At 43.9% G+C, this 17,718-nt stretch overlaps 1 protein-coding gene across 4 annotated transcripts in view; it reads left to right on the top strand.

The window, feature by feature from the left end:
- Positions 1–17,718, top strand: part of ptprea (protein tyrosine phosphatase receptor type Ea) — a 57,699-nt gene that overhangs the window by 31,408 nt on the left and 8,573 nt on the right. For 2 of the 4 annotated variants that reach the window (XM_067244765.1, XM_067244764.1), the window contains 4 exons: positions 14,892–14,969; positions 15,489–15,582; positions 16,099–16,172; positions 17,402–17,538. In XM_067244765.1, coding sequence (XP_067100866.1) covers positions 14,892–14,969; positions 15,489–15,582; positions 16,099–16,172; positions 17,402–17,538 — 383 coding nt within the window. Of the gene's footprint in view, positions 1–14,891; positions 14,970–15,488; positions 15,583–15,843; positions 15,969–16,098; positions 16,173–17,401; positions 17,539–17,718 lie in introns of those variants that run through there. The other 2 variants (XM_067244767.1, XM_067244766.1) reach the window with 1 other exon arrangement.

Here is a 17,718-nt window from a genome sequence, read left to right as displayed (position 1 = left end):
ATTGGGTGTGCTTTGCCTTTGGCAAGGGCACAACCTTTGTTTTCTCACATATATATTATTTATTTATTGTTTATTTTGGCCCCCCTAAGGGGGGCCAAAATTTGGACTACATAGACTACGCCTGTGTCAAAATGTTTGTCTTGGTCTCGATTGCGTCGCTTGTATTTTTATTTAGGTTCCGTTGCACGGTTTAGGAGGTTACAGCGTTTTTGTGGCAAAAAAGTGCCTTTAGTCGACGAAGGGTACTCAGTGCTAGCTACGTCACCACGTCAGCACATGTTAGCAACGAAGCATTGAATTAATGTGCTGTTGCACAGCGAGTATCGTATCGTGCCGTGGTGTACTACTACCAAAGAACTTATATTGACTCTTTGCTACTACTAGCAGCATCATACATGTACATTTAAGCAAATCAAGACTTGCATGTACAGTAAGTAATGTCACATTAAAGAATGTATGTAAAGTTTAAACTCAAGCTTGTGTGGTGCGTCGCTGGCTTCAGTTCCACAGCCTAAACTTTATGTCAAAACAAACATTCTCATTTCCGGCGCCTTCAAACAATCCCCTCACTCAGTGAAGTTTGGATAGCCACCGCAACTAGCTGGCTCGTAGCAAACTTCTTTTGAATTAGCCATTTCTCTATAAATAGATGTAAAGCTTATTTACGTTGTTGGGGGCATATTTTCAGTTTGCAGATGGAATCACAATTCAAACAGTACCATCTGAAATACTGCCGGTGACAACGTTGTTACGTTAGCAACGACGCATGGATACAACGTGCATAGATGTGCTGTTGCACAGCGAGTATCGTATCGTGCCGTGGTGTACTAGCAGCATCATACATGTACATTTAAGCAAATCAAGACCTGCATGTACAGTAAGTAATGTCACATTAAAGAATGTATTTAAACTCAAGCATGTGTGGTGCGTCGCTGGCTTCAGTGCCACAGCCTAAACTTTGTCAAAAGAAACATTCTCATTTCCGGCGCTTAAAAACAATCCCCTCACTCAGTGAAGTTTGGCTAGCCACCGCAACTAGCTTGCTCGTAGCAAACTTATTTTGAATTAGCCATTTCTCCCTGAAAAGATGTAAAGCTTATTTACGTTTTTGGGGGCATATTTTCAGTTAGCAGATGGTACTGTTTGAATCGCGATTCCATCTGAAATACTGCCGGTGACAACGTTGTTACAGTAGCTTATTTCAAAGGGGGTTCGCTTGTTTCAAAGGGGGTTCTTGAGTAGGCTAAATGCTTGAAAATATCACAAGATGGGGAAAAAACTTATTGAAGACCTTTCACAGTCGACATGATAACACTAGAGGAGGGGGTGTTTTTAAATCCACTATTGGAATTCACACAGGCTGTAACCCTAGTACCTAGTCCGTTCTCACAAAAAACACACCATACACACCCCAGGAATTAATATTTTCACTTTGAATCACAGTGTATCACTGATCACCATAAAGAGGAGCCATTAAGAGGACGGACCCACCTGCAACTGACGCAAGCGAGCACACCCTACAATTTCCACAGAAATGTACCCTCTAGTTGTTACTCCTTATCTGACGCATTGATTACATCAGACACATATGTTCAGCATTGTCAGTACACATTGGTATATCTAAAGGTGTAACCGGGCCAGGGTATTCTTCTCTGCCTTGAGAAAAAGAAGCTCAACGCTCCAATTAAAAATGTTCCTCTTATGATGTCATAAGACAACATGCGTGCCAGTGACCGTAGACCAGATAGGCCACAATATTAGGGGGCCGCTAAGGCTGTATAAAACATCAAAAACAGCATGTCATGGGACCTTAAGATGCGTCTCTTAAGTAAGAGACATAACTAGTAGTATATGAAATAGGAGCAGGATTAGCATCATAGATTCATTCCTTTACAGGACACATCCTATTAAACTATTACTGTCACGGCTGTACTGAGGACCCAAACGCACGACACACAAGGTTTAGGACGTGCGCAGACTTTTATTGAGAGAAGGATGGGGAGGACGGTTGAGGGTAACTGGTGGATGGTGGAGGGGGGTACCGGTAGGACTGGAGGACTGGAAGCGGTGATCTGGTGGTGGAACAAGAACAAAGGTCAGCACAAAAACAGGCATAGACTGGTCCAAAACACGGAAAGCCAGGAATACAGACGTGGGGGTCGGTGATTCAACAAACTGGCGAGTAGTGGGTGACAATCCGGGGTTTAAGAGCTGTGGTGGTGATGAGGGAATGAGCCGCAGGTGAGGTGAGTACCGGGAGGGAGTGAAGAAGCGGAATGGATGACTGGACCTGGAAGAAACGGACTAAGACCCGGTCTGGCCTTGGCCGGGGACATGACAATTACTGCTATTAACCGACAACGTTTGCCATCTCCATTGTTAGGCTACTTCAAATGTCACTAGGACGATGTACTCCAGTGCTTCCGTTGTATTCATCATACCGCTGCTCGGAATTGAATGAAACGTCATCAAATGCGATCGAGTAGATTGGATCTGCTCCACGATTCTAACAACCAATTTAATCGGCACTTCTGATCGGCTCGGTCAAGCAGTGACAAACAGGGCAGCTTAGTAACAATAACACTACTAATGGCTAAAGTAGCTACCTAGCGAACTCTGGCTGCTTCTTCGAATGCGGGCTTGTGCAGCAATGCATTCATGCTCCTATTATTGTTGACTGCTAGTAGACTGAGAAGCGTGCACATTGCATTGTCCTTGCACGATATGTCCAACCCTACACCCCGCAATCGATCAGACGCCTGTCCAACAGGTTAGTGCACCGAGAACGTGATTCACGACAGTACCTGCAAATGTCGCTCCTCGGATATGCCAGATATGCCGCGAGTGCTCGTGGTCGGCTCCTGAACGCAAGCCCCCTTTTGGACAGCACAACAGCAGCACGGGAAACGGAGCCGCCCTTCGCCGGAGCCTTCCCCGGCAGCATGCAGGGGAGCGGATGGAACGGCCTCGCTGCACTCGAGGAACAAACAGCTCCTAGTGGCCAACTGTCCCTGTTGTACAACGGACAGTCCTTAATGTTGGCCGGCAAGGTCAAACGGGAACTGCGCCTGACTCGGTGCCCCGAGTTTCCACCGACCCCATCGGTGCAGGGCTCCTCGGATGGAGAATCATCAGGAAGCGGCTCGAAACCTTCATTCAGATCCCCAAAACACGCAGACGCCGTCAGAGACCGAAGAGACAGACAGGGAAACGCGAACGACAGACAGGCCAACACAACACAGAGAACGGGGCGCGACCAGCAATGGCAGCAGCGCAGAACACAAAGGTAATCGAGGACGTGTGTGCGTGCATGTGTGCGACTTTATAGCGCCGCCTATCAAGCTAAGCCTATGGGCTGAGAACACGGCGATGGGTGATATGGCGCGCGCTGCCCGAGTGCCATGCCTTAACTAGCTCCGGTCATTGAGTGACGAGTGGTTGTCAAATTGTAATTCTCTAATCTTGATAAATTTTTTAACAACTGGCGCGAGACAATAAAGTGAAGATGGCAGCAAAGTAGAGCTATGAGCTCAAATGGAAGCAACTTTTTTTATGGAACGAAGATGCACTGTGTCGTCTGTCGTATGTTCCCGTCTAAAGCGGATAGATATTTTTGCTATGGAAGCTTTTATATATTAGCATTGATGGACAAGAGGTTTCAGTTTCTTCCAGACAGAGTTGTGCAGAGATGGCTGTCAGCAGGGAAGAGAGCACATCATGTTTGAGGTTAAAAGTCAATTGTTTTGCTGACTATTACCTTTTTATTTTTTATCACTATAAATGTGATTTCATTGTTGTTCTTTTTATATCCAGGATGTGTTTAATACATGGTTAAACATGTAAACAGAATAACACAACTTATAAGTCTTTGGTTTTGTTGTGTTGAGGGAGTCAGGTGGCTGAGCGGTTAGGGAAGCGGGCTAGTAATCAGAAGGTTTCCAGTTCGATTCCCGGCTGTGCCAAATGACGTTGTGTCCTTGGGCAAGGCACTTCACCCTACTTGCCTCGGGGGGTATGTCCCTGTACTTACTGTAAGTCGCTCTGGATAAGAGCGTCTGCTAAATGACTAAATGTATATGTAACAATGATAAATTACAACTTTTGGAGGGGGGGCCAGTAAGTTTCAAACCCACTGGCCCAGTGGGGCCAGTGCCAAAAAATGTTAATGTTGAGCCCTGTACTCTTATCAATAACAAACTCACATGAGAACATACTAAGTATCTAATAATAATTAATATAATAATAGACTAATTCTATTATTTAGTGAATAACTTAAGTACATGAGAAATCCCATGCATGCATGTACAGTGAGACAGACACAGTGATGCAATGTGTGTCCAAGTTAGGACTGTAATTGGAATGCTTAATAACACCCATTGGAAATGCCAAAGTCCTAGGAATTAATGACTGCATCTTTTATTATGAACCGCATCATTTCAACATATTTGTGGAATAATAAAACACAAATGTCTGCCTTTTCCCTCCCACATGAAAAACATAGGCCTACTTATGTAAAATGAGTTGGTTTTGGATTGGGTTGGACGGTTTAGCATCTATTAATAGCTCCAAGAGGAAAGTTTCGTAGTTTTATTACAAATGATTGAAAGCTTAATGGATGCCAGTAGTGCTTCAAAGTATTGGGTGGTATAGTCTCATACATTTTCGTGCGTGCAATACATTAATAAACATTAAGACAATGATTAAGTTTTTTGCGGTCACAAAATATCCAACTTAAATAGATGTTCTACTAAACCGAATGCCAACGGATTGCAAAGTCTACAATGGCCGCAGTGGGCAACGCTCTTAGCGTATAAAATGTTACGCCTTTGCAAACAGAATTTACGTAGCCTGCCTACTCCCATCCACATGATAGTCATTAGCCTACATTGTTTATATCCAGAATTGAATTGTTGATATCCAGAATTCGAATTGTTTATATCCAAAATGCAATTGTTGATATACAAAATTCAAATTCTTGTTATACAAAATGCAATTGTTGATATCAAAAATTCAAATTCTTGATATTCAAATCAGGCTTTGAAATTGTGAGAAAATCAGCAGTCTTCTCTGCTTGAGACTGGGGGAGCGTGTCGCCTGAAGGAGCTGAAGCTCCGCCCCCTCGAATTTATTGAATTTAGCAACAACAGCAACACTAGCTAAATCAATTGCAGATATCAGAACAGCCATACCTGCAGTCTCTGAGTGTTTTATGTGTTAATTACTTTGTCTTTGCATCGTACCAGCTGAGTAACAGAATGCAACCGTCTGTGATCTGGCGAAGATCGGTCGCTGTGACGTAGATCGGTCAGGTTTTGGCTCCGCCTATACAAAACCTGAGCTGAAAACAGAAGAGAAACTGTTCAATGGTCTAACTCCACATTTCAGTGCGTCAAAGTTTTCGCGCTTTGCACATGCTTTCAGGAACTCATTTCACACGTATATAATGTAATGAGAAGCAAATCATGGAATTTGCTTTACAGGATCTTTAAGAGACACGTACGAGGGTTCTCCTTACAAGCATGTTCGGGAAACACACGTAAGAAATAACGATGGTTCGTTATTTTGCTCGTAGAGAACCCGAGTAACAACTAAGATCCATCGTTATCGGGAAACGCAGTTTAGTAAGCAGGATTTGCATTCCGCATTCCTACACTTAAAATGCAATTCAAATGCCAAATTCCAGAAACTGTAATATTGCATGGCTGCTTAATTTGTAACGCGTAATGATTTGGTGTTCACTCAGCTGAAAAAGTGTGATCCTTGTAGGGATGTCACGAGAACCGATACTAACGATACCTTCCGGTTCTAAAATGTCAAAACACCGACGATGCCCATTTTTTTGAAGCACCGTAGGCACCGTTAGCGACGATGCCAGTGTTAGCAGCATCGGTTCCGGAACTGATGGGGGCAGCATACGCTTCAGTGTTCCAGTATTTGTTGCACTATAAGCATTAATTGCACTTTATTATGTTGTTCTATGCTATATTGCACATGTTTTTATGTATTGTTATGACATTTTGATATTTTTCAAGTATTTTAGACGTGTGAGTTCTAAATATTTCCGACGGTCCACACAGCGCAAGTTATTTATCCGAAACGGTACAGTAGCTAGCTAGCTTTCGTTAGCTTCCTGGCTAAATTAGCTAGCATAATACTCGTAGCAATTCTACTACCATGCTAGTGTTACTTGTTAATGCCGAATTATACTTCTCCGACTCCATTACGGACAGACGGACGGACGGAGTCGGACGGATTGGTTGAATTAGCCTTCTCATTAGTACATTTTGAAGCCATACTAAAGCGTTTGTCGCATAGTTTTTGTCAATCGGAAAATATTCAGTTGGAATGTTCGAAATCGCATATGTGAGACCCGCATTCGAACGATCACATATGTGCGACGCTACTCCTTTACGGGTTAATAAAGAAGTTCAAGTGCATGGAATCTTAAAAAAACTTTTTTTTTTACGTGGTATTGAAATCAGCATCGAGAATCGTGTTATTTTACTGGTATTGGCACCAACTACTGAATTTTTGGTATTGTGACACCCCTAGATCCTTGTGGCAAAAATCCTTTCAGCTCGTCTCCTTGGCCCTATGTCTTCGTCTTGCTCGGATTACTGCTGCCTTTTCACCAGGAGGCATATGCGAGGAAACCCGCATCCTGTTTTACAGCTGCTTTTAAGAGGCGCAGAATTTTTACCGCAAAATAGAGCTGGCTTTCACGGGCGGTTTTTGTACATACCACGGAATACATAATTAGGCGCACTTTACGCATCCCCTCCCATCTGTTTATGGGAAACTCCCACTTTCCCCTTGACCCTATCGTGAATGCATATGCATGACACGGAAAAGCACAATTTGCCATTTTCAGTTCCCGCGACAGGCAGTCTGCGCTTTTACCTCAGTGCGGCATGTTTGTACATACCTCGCCATGCTTTTACGAGCATGTTGCAAAACAAATACGCCTGAAGTGGGCACAAAAGCGTTAGTACATGAGGCCCTCAGAGTGATCACATGGGACACAGTGTAGATTCACATGGTACCTCTCCCCATACAACAATGCTAAAGGTAGATAAAGGTAGGCTGTCTTCCTGAGGGCGTACCATGCTGATTGTCCTACATTCTGGAGCTCAGTGGCTTGGTGTGATGGACCTTCTCAGGGTGCCTGTATTCCTCACTGAGAACCTGTGCTGGATGTGCTCCACAACAACCATGTTGGCGCTAGTCTCCAGGTTACCATGGGAACAAATCGTGAAGAATTATAGTCCTCGTTTACAAAAGATCCATTAGCTTCTCCAGTTTCACACTCTGGTCTCTAAAAGCTAAATCTGGAAACAGGCTACAAATGGTCATCGTAAACGTTCCAGTTTTCTTAATTAAAACATGTAATTTAGGTTACACCAACTTGATTAATTATCTCCAAATTATAGCCTACCAAATGATTCTACTAGATTGAATCAATCCTTGTAAAGTGATGATGCAATCAGAGTTTTGTTTTGGCAGCAACAGACGTCAAATTTTGGAATGTCAAACGCGATCAAATCCTTTCAACTAGGTTAGAGAAGAGGGAAGTTGCTGGCAGATGGATCCATCATCTTCACTCTGCACTGAACTCTGGGAATGTAGTCCACCGTCCTTTAAATAGAAAGTCTGCCTGCCCTGGTCCACTTCTCAGCTCCCTACAGGCAGGCAAAGAGACCAGATAATACGCCCCAAAAAAATGTACTGTACAAAAGACACACTCCTGACCACCGGCCAACATCTATCATGAGGCCTGTCTCACACACAGGTCTGTGGGGCTGGTGAGGGTCCCTGGTGGCTAGCGAGAGAATGAAGGATCTTCCCTTTTAACAAGGACTCTGTGTGCCTTCGCATTCCCTTCAGCCCAGAGGACATGCCTGCCTTGTCCTTCTCCCAACAACCCTGTCCAGCTGATGTTTCCAGAGAGACAGAAACATTGACATAGCCTGAGAAAAGAATGTTCCCAAATTCTACAGGACCAATAGTGCTCTGTCTTAGAGGGGAGATAAACTAGCAGGGAGCATTGTGTTCTCTTACCTAACTGCCTGGCTGTCTATTTTATCTTTTAATTGTAGCTAGCTTGTTCTTTTCTGAAAGCGGGGCTGTGCTGGCTAATTAGGCAGTCACACATAAAACAACTGCAGAGACAGGACTCTGATTATGTCACTGTGGGGTCTAACACCCGTCAGGAAGAAAGAAAGCTGCACACTACAAGCGAGACTCTACAAGATCAGTGCAGAAGCAAAGACTGTTAGACAAAAGGATCTTTTCACCACGTTGTTTCTTCTGTACAGTGAACTGCGGGTTTCAGTAAAGACCAGGTCAAAACGTCAACACTGCGTCTGCCATGTTGACATATAAAATTCTGTGTCTGAGCCAGTCTGAAATGTCTTTGTATGGTGTCCACTGTTGTCTTTGTGAAAGAGGAGAGGATGAGATCAGGATGAGAGGTTGAGGTGGGCTGTTCTCAGACAGAAGCAGGTATTTAGAGGAGGTAGATGTGTAATCAACAGGGCCTGAACTGTAACTCACACCACGCCACACCTAACAGGTGTGTGTGTTTGTGTGTGTGTGTGTGTGTGTGTACATCAGTGTTGGGAACGTTACCGAAAATGTCTAATTAGTTACAGTTACTAGTTACTTATTTCAGAAGTAACTGCATTACTTTATTAGTTACTGCATAGAAAAGTAATTAGTTAAAAGGGAAAGTAACCTTTGCGTTACTTTTAATTTCCTGCTTCTATTCTCAAATTAACCCACACAGATAGTTATACTATTTTAGTGTTGCAGTGGCACAGTGTGGGACAAGACAACTGTAAAATGTTATTTATCATTGTATGTTGCTAATTAGTTAACGGACTTCTGTTGACATAGGTCGCATGTCTTCGACAACATACCTGCCAATCATTCTGTTTAGTTCTGCCTGGCTTAGAGACTGGGAATACTTTAACATCAAGCCTCTGCTGTTTTGATGGAGTGGCTCCGACTGTTTGATCAGTGGAGCTAGCACTGGGGTTTTTTCCCGATTAGCTTTGTAGAGTGTGTTGTTTTACTAGGTGCTTGTGAAGATTAGAATTCTATTCTTCGCAGTGGATAAAGTTCTCGCACCTGCACACAAACTACAACTAAACAGTCTAAAATCCTGATTGATTCATTCATACATTGCGTTGCTGTAAACTCCTTTGAGTTAGATTAAAAAAAGGAAATTGGGGAATTCATGCAAGAAAAAAGTAACGAGCAACGAGCCCATTTAAATTTGAGTAATTGTAACTGCCTTATTTAATTGGAAAAAGTAATTAGTTACATTACTAGTTACAGCCAAAAGTAGTCTAGTGGAGTTACAGTAAAGGCCTTTGCACAGTCCGAAATTCGTGTCCGAAATGTTTGCACGTAAAAAAATAAATACGACCTCACGTTATGTCAATCGCGCTTACACACTGCCTCAGAAACTTTCGTCCGTCAAAAAAAAGTTTGGATCGGGTTCGTCACATTGTCACAGTGGACTGGATGCCAGAAAGCCGATTGAAATAATGAACAATAAGTATTATTGTATTAACAATACATATTATTGGGTGTGCTCAAGCCTTCGGCGAGAGCACAACCTTTGTTCTCTCACATATATATTTATTTATTATTATTTATTTTCGCCCCCCTAAGGATCAGTCAATATTTGAACTACATACACAACGGCGGTGTCAAAAGGTTCGTCTTGGTAGCGATTGCGTTGGTTGTATTTTTATTTACGTTCCGTTGCATGGTTTAAGTAGAAATTGCGTTTTTGTGGTGAAAAGTGAAGCTAACGGTGGCTAATTTGCTAGCCACAGTCACTGACGTTACTAACGTCACTACGTCACTAACGTCACAAAAACACGCGTGACTACCTGTAGCAGAACATTCGTTTCACATCTGTTAACTTGGGGGATAGCTAGGCTAACTATAGCTTTACTGCAAGGCAGCTGCAGGAACGCCACAAGCAAAGAGGCCAGGGTGATAACTATTTACTCATTTTACTTTGTGATGTGAAACACAATTATGAAATGTAATGTACAATATTAGCTGATATTATTAAGGAAGTAGGCCCACATCTACTTTTGGAAACGGTAGTCTACTATTTCACTGAAGCATTAGCATCATGACATTAGCCTCTGTTGCCCGGGCAACACATACTACAGTGGTCTATGATGCATCTGTTTTCAATGTTTAAAATAAACATTCCTCACAAATACATTTTCGTTGTAGGATTTATTATGACATTACAAGTAAACGATTTGTGGGTGAAATTATCATTACCTGTGGTTTCAAACCAGTGTTGCTCACTGCAATGCTGTAGCCTACGCGAGACACTACAAAAACATCTACACAGCTGTAGGAAGTCAAACGGCGACAGAACATGTTCGGCACTCCCCTTACTTAATCAAAAGTCTATCTAACTACTAACCTGAACTTCATTGCCACAGCCTAAAAGTTGCCAATCTGTTCATGAAAATAATTAATTTCAGCCTAAACCGTACAACGGAACGTTAAATCCAATTCAACCAACGCAATCGCTACCAAGACGAACACAGCAGTAGTCTACTAGTACTGTACCGTAGTAGTACAATTTACCGGGGCAGCTTCTCCACACAGGGCTATATCGCATTTTGCGTTGTTACTGACAATGATCGCTACCAGTGAGCTTTTTATGAATGAGCGATTTTCCTCTAAATAAATGTCAAGCTTATTTACGTTTTGGGGGGCATATTTTCAGTTAGCAGATGGGACTGTCTGAATCGCGATTCCATCTTCTACTGCCGGGTAACGTCGTAGAATAATCTTCAAAGGGGGTTCTTTATTAATGAATGAATGCAATGAGTAGGCTACATGCCTGAAAATATCACGAGAAGGGAAAAACTTAAAATGACGTTTAAGTCATAGAGATTAGGTCAATTTTTACACCGGTCTGCCAAATGTATTCGTTTTGATTCAACGATGAGGCTGCCTCTTGCAGGGGAAATGAGAAGACATCTATTTCATTCTACACTTCACTCGTATTTTCAGTTGTAAATGAGCAGCAAAAAAAATTCCGTTAAATCTATTTAATCTTTATAAATAATAAGTATGCATTTTCATATAAAATATACATAAATCAGTTGTAAAAATGTCATTCAAAAACGGACCCCTGTGCAACCGACGCAAGCAAGCACACCCTACATTTTCCCCAGAAATTGTACCCTCTAGTTATGTCATGTATTCATTAACACCCAGTTCCTGTACATCATTAATTAATTCACTATTCATATAAAATTAAGATTATGATAAGCGTATTATGACATTAGCGTAGGACAAATGGCCATTAATATATTATACAATATATAGTAGTACATTTATTTATTAAATGTTGAGCATGTTAATGCCACAGTCTCAGTCATGGTTCCCCTTTTTTTTAGCTCCCCAATTATTTAGTTGATATTCTAGACTGGTCTGTTTACAGTGGACTGTAACTTGGCCTCAGGGAGAATTCCTTATCTCCTCAACAAAACAACAGTTTTGTCTCTCAGGAAACCTAACTCCTGTCAGTTCAGAGGATGTTGCCATGCTGGCTGTGACTGGGTGGCCAGCCTTATCCAGGGAGCAGCAGGACAGCACACAGGCCTCTGTGTCTGCCTGACTAACCCAGCACATACCAGCCCACCAGCCTGGACAATGTCCTTACCCAGGGTCATGTGCGGTGTCTTTCAGTGGAGAATAAGGACACCTTGAAATAGCCTAAATATCCTGTAACCCATTTCCGCTGATGGTAGTCGGTGACGGACTGCTGGGTACTTCATCGAGATAGGACCATAAACTGATGACGGTAAACACATTGTGAAACTGATTGATTTATTTGCCCACAGAAACATGCTGGAGCGACAAATAGCATCAGTCTAATTAGAGAGGGGATGTGGGTGGCTGGTTTGGGCTGGAGGAGATGAGAGGAAGGACTGAAAGAGCAGCAGAGGGAGATGTTTCCTGGTTGGTCCGTAGGAGGAAGAGACACGTTGGCCGATTACCCATGAGCCTTTGCGTATGTTGCGTGCTCGATGCTCACGGACATGAATATAGAAATCTACATTGTGAGGACGTCTTTGACTCAACTTGGATATCTTAGTTCTTTGACATCCTAGATGTCTTGGTGTTCCCCTTGTCTAAAGGTCTGTGAGGTGTAATTCCTTTTAGGAGAGAAGGGAGGGTGGGAGCTGACATCACTGTGCTGTTATGATGGTGGGGAAAAACCCTGCAAGAGGCTTGGAGAGCTGCTGGAAGTCCTCATGACTGGCTAGGAGAGCTGGAGGAGGGAGGATGAGGAGAGGGAGTTCTATGCTGGGGCGGGGGAGGTTGAAGGGCTGCTACGCTGTCAGACAATGGACTCTGCAAAACAAGAATCCACCTACACAGACAAAGATGGAGGTTTGTGTGTGGCACGGGGTGAGGGACTGAGGGCAAGAGATGAGCAGGTGATGGTTCCATGTTGTTTTTACATTCAAAGGCAGCTGGTGTACACAGAGAAGCTCAGTTGTAAGGAAGGGGAGGTGGGGGAGACTGAGGGCCTCAGTCTCAACGCTTTTGCACCCACTTCAGGCGTATTTGTTTCACAATTTGCGCGTAAAAGCATGGCGGGGTATGTACAAACATGCCGCACTGAGGTAAAAGCGCTGTCACGGGAACTGAAAATGGCAAATTGCGCTTTTCCGTGTCATGCATATGCATTCTTGGGAGGGTCATGGGGAAAGTGGGAGTTTCCGATAAAGAGATGGGAGGGTATGCGTAAAGTGCGGCTAATTATGTATTCCGTGGTATGTACAAAAACTGCCCGTGAAAGCCAGCTCTATTTTGCGGTGAAAATTCTGCGCCTCATAAAAATAGGTGTAAACCTGGATGCACGCGGTTCCCTCGCTTATGCCTCCTGGTGAAATGACAGCAGTAATCCAAGAAAGACAAAGTCATGGATACGATCTGAAAGGATTTTCGCCACAAGGATCACACTTTTTGAGTTGAGTGAACACAAAATCATAACGCGTTACAGATTAAGCAGCCATGCAATATTACAGTTACTGGAATTTACTTTTGGTCCAGATTGCATTTTTTTGTGTCGGTGTGGAATTCCAGCCATGTATAATATTCAAATTTGCTGTTACCTCATGAACAAGCACATCAATTTCGTTATCACTAAATCTTTGTTTTCGCTGTTTTGAGTTGCTGATCCATGATAGAAAGAGAGAATTAGGCCCATTCAAATGCGCGTTTTAACGCTCGCAATTTACGGTATAGTGGGCGTGGAAAGGCGCTGATTACCCGATGAACTGCAGGTTTCGTAAATACGACGTAAACTGAAGTATCACAGCGTGCGCAATCTGCGGGTTGGTCATGGCGCTAATAACACTACGTTTGCAAATGTATGTACATGAGGCCCTGAGAACTTTACTAGAGCTTTGACAAACACAAGATAATAGGGAGATCCAGCAGGGGAAGAAATCATGTCCAACACACACACACGCTCCCAGGGGATTCATACAGGAGAGACAAGTACTCTTGGAACATTGCACATTGACCTCTAGCTGTGGGACTCTCCATCAGTGTGGACATGTCCCGGCCCCCACCCCTACCCCCAGCCGTTGATCCCAGCCCGACGTCTGCAGGGAGAGATGATGGGCAGAGAGGGAAGGGAAAGGGCGGGGGGGGGGGGAAGGGGGAGAGACCTCTCTCTTCATGTCTTCACAGTGTCTGGGGCGTGTCTGGGTTTATTAATCCCTCTGTCCCCCACCCCACCCCCCTCAAGGAGATATTCATTATTGACCCGTCTGCTGCATTGGTCTGCCCTGGGCCAGGGTGGGGCGAGCCTCCTCCTCCTCTGGTCTCCTGTCAGGCTGGGGAGGTGACAGGAGACTGTGCAGCAGGGGGACAGTGGAGCACCAAGTCTTCTCCTCTCCCTGTGTTTTTGCGGCTGCAGGTGTGTCACACCCTCCTCGGCAGCTGTGGTGTTATCTCTCTCGCTCTCGGAAATGACTGGAATGAGCCGGCTAAAGTGCTTGTCAGTGCCCGATCCTTGAGGCCTAGCTTAGTGAGGATGCTAGAAGGTGGTGGGAGTAGACGGAAGGAAGAAGTAAGGAGAAGGCCAGGATTGCTGCGTGGATCGGGGCGTGCTCGTTGATTAGCGCCAGGTGATGCCTCTGCTCTGCTCCATGTCTGACCTGGTGCTAATGCCTGTGCGCTCAAGCTCAAACGTGTGAGAACTGCGGCAGCGTAGCTTTAGCGCTAACGTGGCTGAATTTGTCATTCCATCAGTGAAGAACGGCTGTAAATTGATTGGGACGCCACCCCTGTTCTTATTAGTAATCGACTCATGCCCGTTTGATGAATACTGTTATTGTGAGAGCTGTGAAGCAAAAACTAACACTAATCTCATCTGAAAATACATCAGTAAGTCACAAAGGTTTTTTTTATAGCTTTTTATTTTCTGCTTTTCTCTTGGGAATTGAAAAGTTTTATTTTCCTGATGGTCTGGTTTTGATAAATCTGGTATTTTTCTTGAATGAATTGATAAATTTTTACGCATGGGTGAGGACTGCCTCTTGGTAAGTAGAACTGTGGTGCCTCCTGCTGGACATGTACGTTATTACACTCTGTGGGGAGCTTGTTCCAGTGTTTGGGACATGACAAGATTCATTGTTGATGTGGTTCGGCCTCACACAGACACACATGCACTGACTCAGCACTCAAGATACTCATGAATAAACCATGCCTATGGTTACCATGTCTCCTCAATCACAACACAATGTTTTTCCTTGTAAAAACAGCTGCATAAACATGTCAGGTGGCTAACAAATACTTTTTCTCACTCTGTTTTTCTGCAGTCACAATGATCCCAGTTCTGTTTTTGGTGGCAACCACAATAACACCCAATTACTCTTCCAGTGGAAACCAAACCAGCGGTAAGTACACAAACATACCTCATCCCAACGTGATTCTGAACACCATGCTTATACAACACAATCACACAGGTTCCCTTGTCAGTTGATGCTGTTGTGCTTGCCTATACAGTCTGTGACCGGCATGTCTGCTGATGCTTGACAAGGGTCTCTTTTTGCAGTCTTGTCATTACCGGATCATAGCAAAGCAACAACAGATTGAGGACAGTAATTTGGAGCTTGTTGTGCTCCTTCTTAAGCTGAGACAAATGCTAGCTGTGGAAACCTCCTCCTAGACTGGCCTCTAAGGCCACACCTCTGCTGCTGAGTTACTGCCAGCTTGAAATTAGCTTGTTTGGCCCCTGATACTTATCTGGGTAGACAAAATACTTCTGAGGTGAGTTCTTAAATCAGGCTTGTGTCCAGACCATAATAATGGGGGGCCTAGTTGGGCATGACAACCATAATTCAGACCCCCCCCCCCCCCCCCCGGGCCTCTTCCTGGCTGGGTGTTGACTCTCGGCTTCCTCCCTGTCTCTCCAGAGGACCAGCCCAAGAGCCAGCACATCCTCCCCACTCTGCTGGTTCTCTCCCTGCTGCTGGTCATCATTGTGCTCCTGGCCTGGTACTTTCTCAGGTAAGTCCACACAATCATACATTCACTGCCTCCATGTAGGCATGGAAATAAGAATGCACACAAATGCGGTAGAATTACACTTAATCACACTCATAGATAATGGCCACAAGGTCATACATTGTGTGAATAGGAATACACACACACAAACTCACACACACATACATAGAGGGAAGGGGCAGGGCATGTGTGTGATGTCACCTTTCCTCCTTAGTCATAGAGGCGGAGCCCGATCAGGAAGCTAGCCTTGCTCACACTGTTTAAACTGAAAGCAGGCAGACAGACAGACACAGTTAGTTCCACACGGCAGCTTCTACCTTCAGTTCTAGAGTCTGTGGATTCCAAGTCTGGCCTCTAATGAGAAAGAACAACTTTTCAAGCTTCAAATGGTAGGAGAGATGTTTGTTTTCCTTTTGCATCTGTGGGTGTTTTTATGAAGTTCAAACATCACTTTGTGTCTATCTGTTTCTCTCACTTCTTCTCTCTTTATGTCTCATCATTCTTTATTTTCTTTGACAGGTTAAGAAACCAGAGAAAGGCTGTTGTCACCACAGTCGACAAGAAGATACCGAATGGCATTTTAGAAGAGCAAGGTTAGTTTCACATACCCACCCCCCTTATACCCACATTCTGTCAGTGTGTGTGTGCAGGGGTTCCATCTCACGGTTGTGGTTGGGTTCAACTTCCTGGTTAGACACCGTGAAGAATAGCACGAATAAATGGCACATCAGTCTTTCAAATCAGAAGTGCTAACAGTATGAGTACATAACTTTTACATTACCTACATTGACATAACCTAGTTCAGCCTTAGAAGGTTTTACATGTCAACTTTTACATGTTAACCATCACTATAACGACATTGTAACGATCACTGTAGGTATTAATGTAAATATATTGTTTAAAATGAGCAAATCACCTGAGAGCATCTGATGTATTTGCAATGTCAAGGTACTCTACCGGATAACCAGTTAAATAGGGTCAGGTTTGAACAGCTTGGCTTGGTCAAGTTTCATGTGAACAGCCACAGCAAAGGAGCATGCATCCACAGCAACGGGGATCCCACTGCTGATTTGTCTTGAGAGAAAACATTTTGGCGTCCCTCACAATGTTGGATGTGTAACATTATAAAGGAGTGCCTGTGTGAATTCCAGCCCTGCTTCAGCTTGTATTGAAGTAGGCGTTGTTTAAACGTGAGAGGTAATATGAGAAGGTGGAAGATATTTCTATCTGATAGCACAAACCTTTATGGTGTGTAACTTTAACCTCTTGATGGTTATTTTGAAAGGCTGAAGACATGCTGACTGTGTGTGTGTTGCTACGGTGTTGCACACAGCCTTTCCACCAGGTCAGCTACTGTACTACAGTACTGGTTGGACGATAATGTTCCCTCCTGTCACTAACACAACTCTTTATGGAAATCTATGTTATTTTGACCTCTTTAAAGTCCTTAATCATTAACCAGTGCGGCTATTACGGTACTGTGATGTTTCCTGTGGTGTAGAATGTGGCTTGTTGCTGTGGAGTCTAGCCTTCTAACAGCCTTTTAAATCACCATCTCTGGAAAAAGTTCTCCAAGTGTCATGGTTCAGTGTCAAGCATCTTAAGCGTTTGTAGTACAGAGCACTGCAATGGGATACTGGTGGATAATTCATGCAAGTAAATTTGTACTCAATCTGAGTCGATTTTGTTGTTTCCGATGGGTCGATTGTCAAGTACATTTAACCCAATCAGTGCATCCTCCTGTGTGAGAATGCCCGTGGATATAGTCAGCTGTTAAACCCCCCTCCTCTTCTCTCCTCTCCTCTCCCCTCCCCCCTTACAGAACAGCAGACTGTGGTGCTGCTCCCCAGATCCCCTTCGGCCTCCAGGACCTACCTCCCCATCCCCGTGGACTGCCTGGAGGAAGAGTTCCGGCTCCGCTCTGCTGATGATGGCAAGCTCTTCAGGGAGGAGTTCAACGTAGGTGGTCCCCCGACCACCACCACAACCCCACCTTCTGTAGAGCTTCCAGCACTCTTGGATTTAGTATTTTTGTGACTGTAAAGAAAATGCTGTAGAGCTGTGGTGATGTGATTGTTTAAAGTTATTAGCTGCTAGGTGATTGTTTAGGGCTGTGTGTGTGTGTGTCACTTGCATGAA

This window comes from Osmerus mordax, chromosome 10, assembly GCF_038355195.1.
Source record: "Osmerus mordax isolate fOsmMor3 chromosome 10, fOsmMor3.pri, whole genome shotgun sequence".
NCBI classification, from domain to species: domain Eukaryota; kingdom Metazoa; phylum Chordata; class Actinopteri; order Osmeriformes; family Osmeridae; genus Osmerus; species Osmerus mordax.
This window is presented reverse-complemented; position numbering and strand designations above follow the sequence as displayed.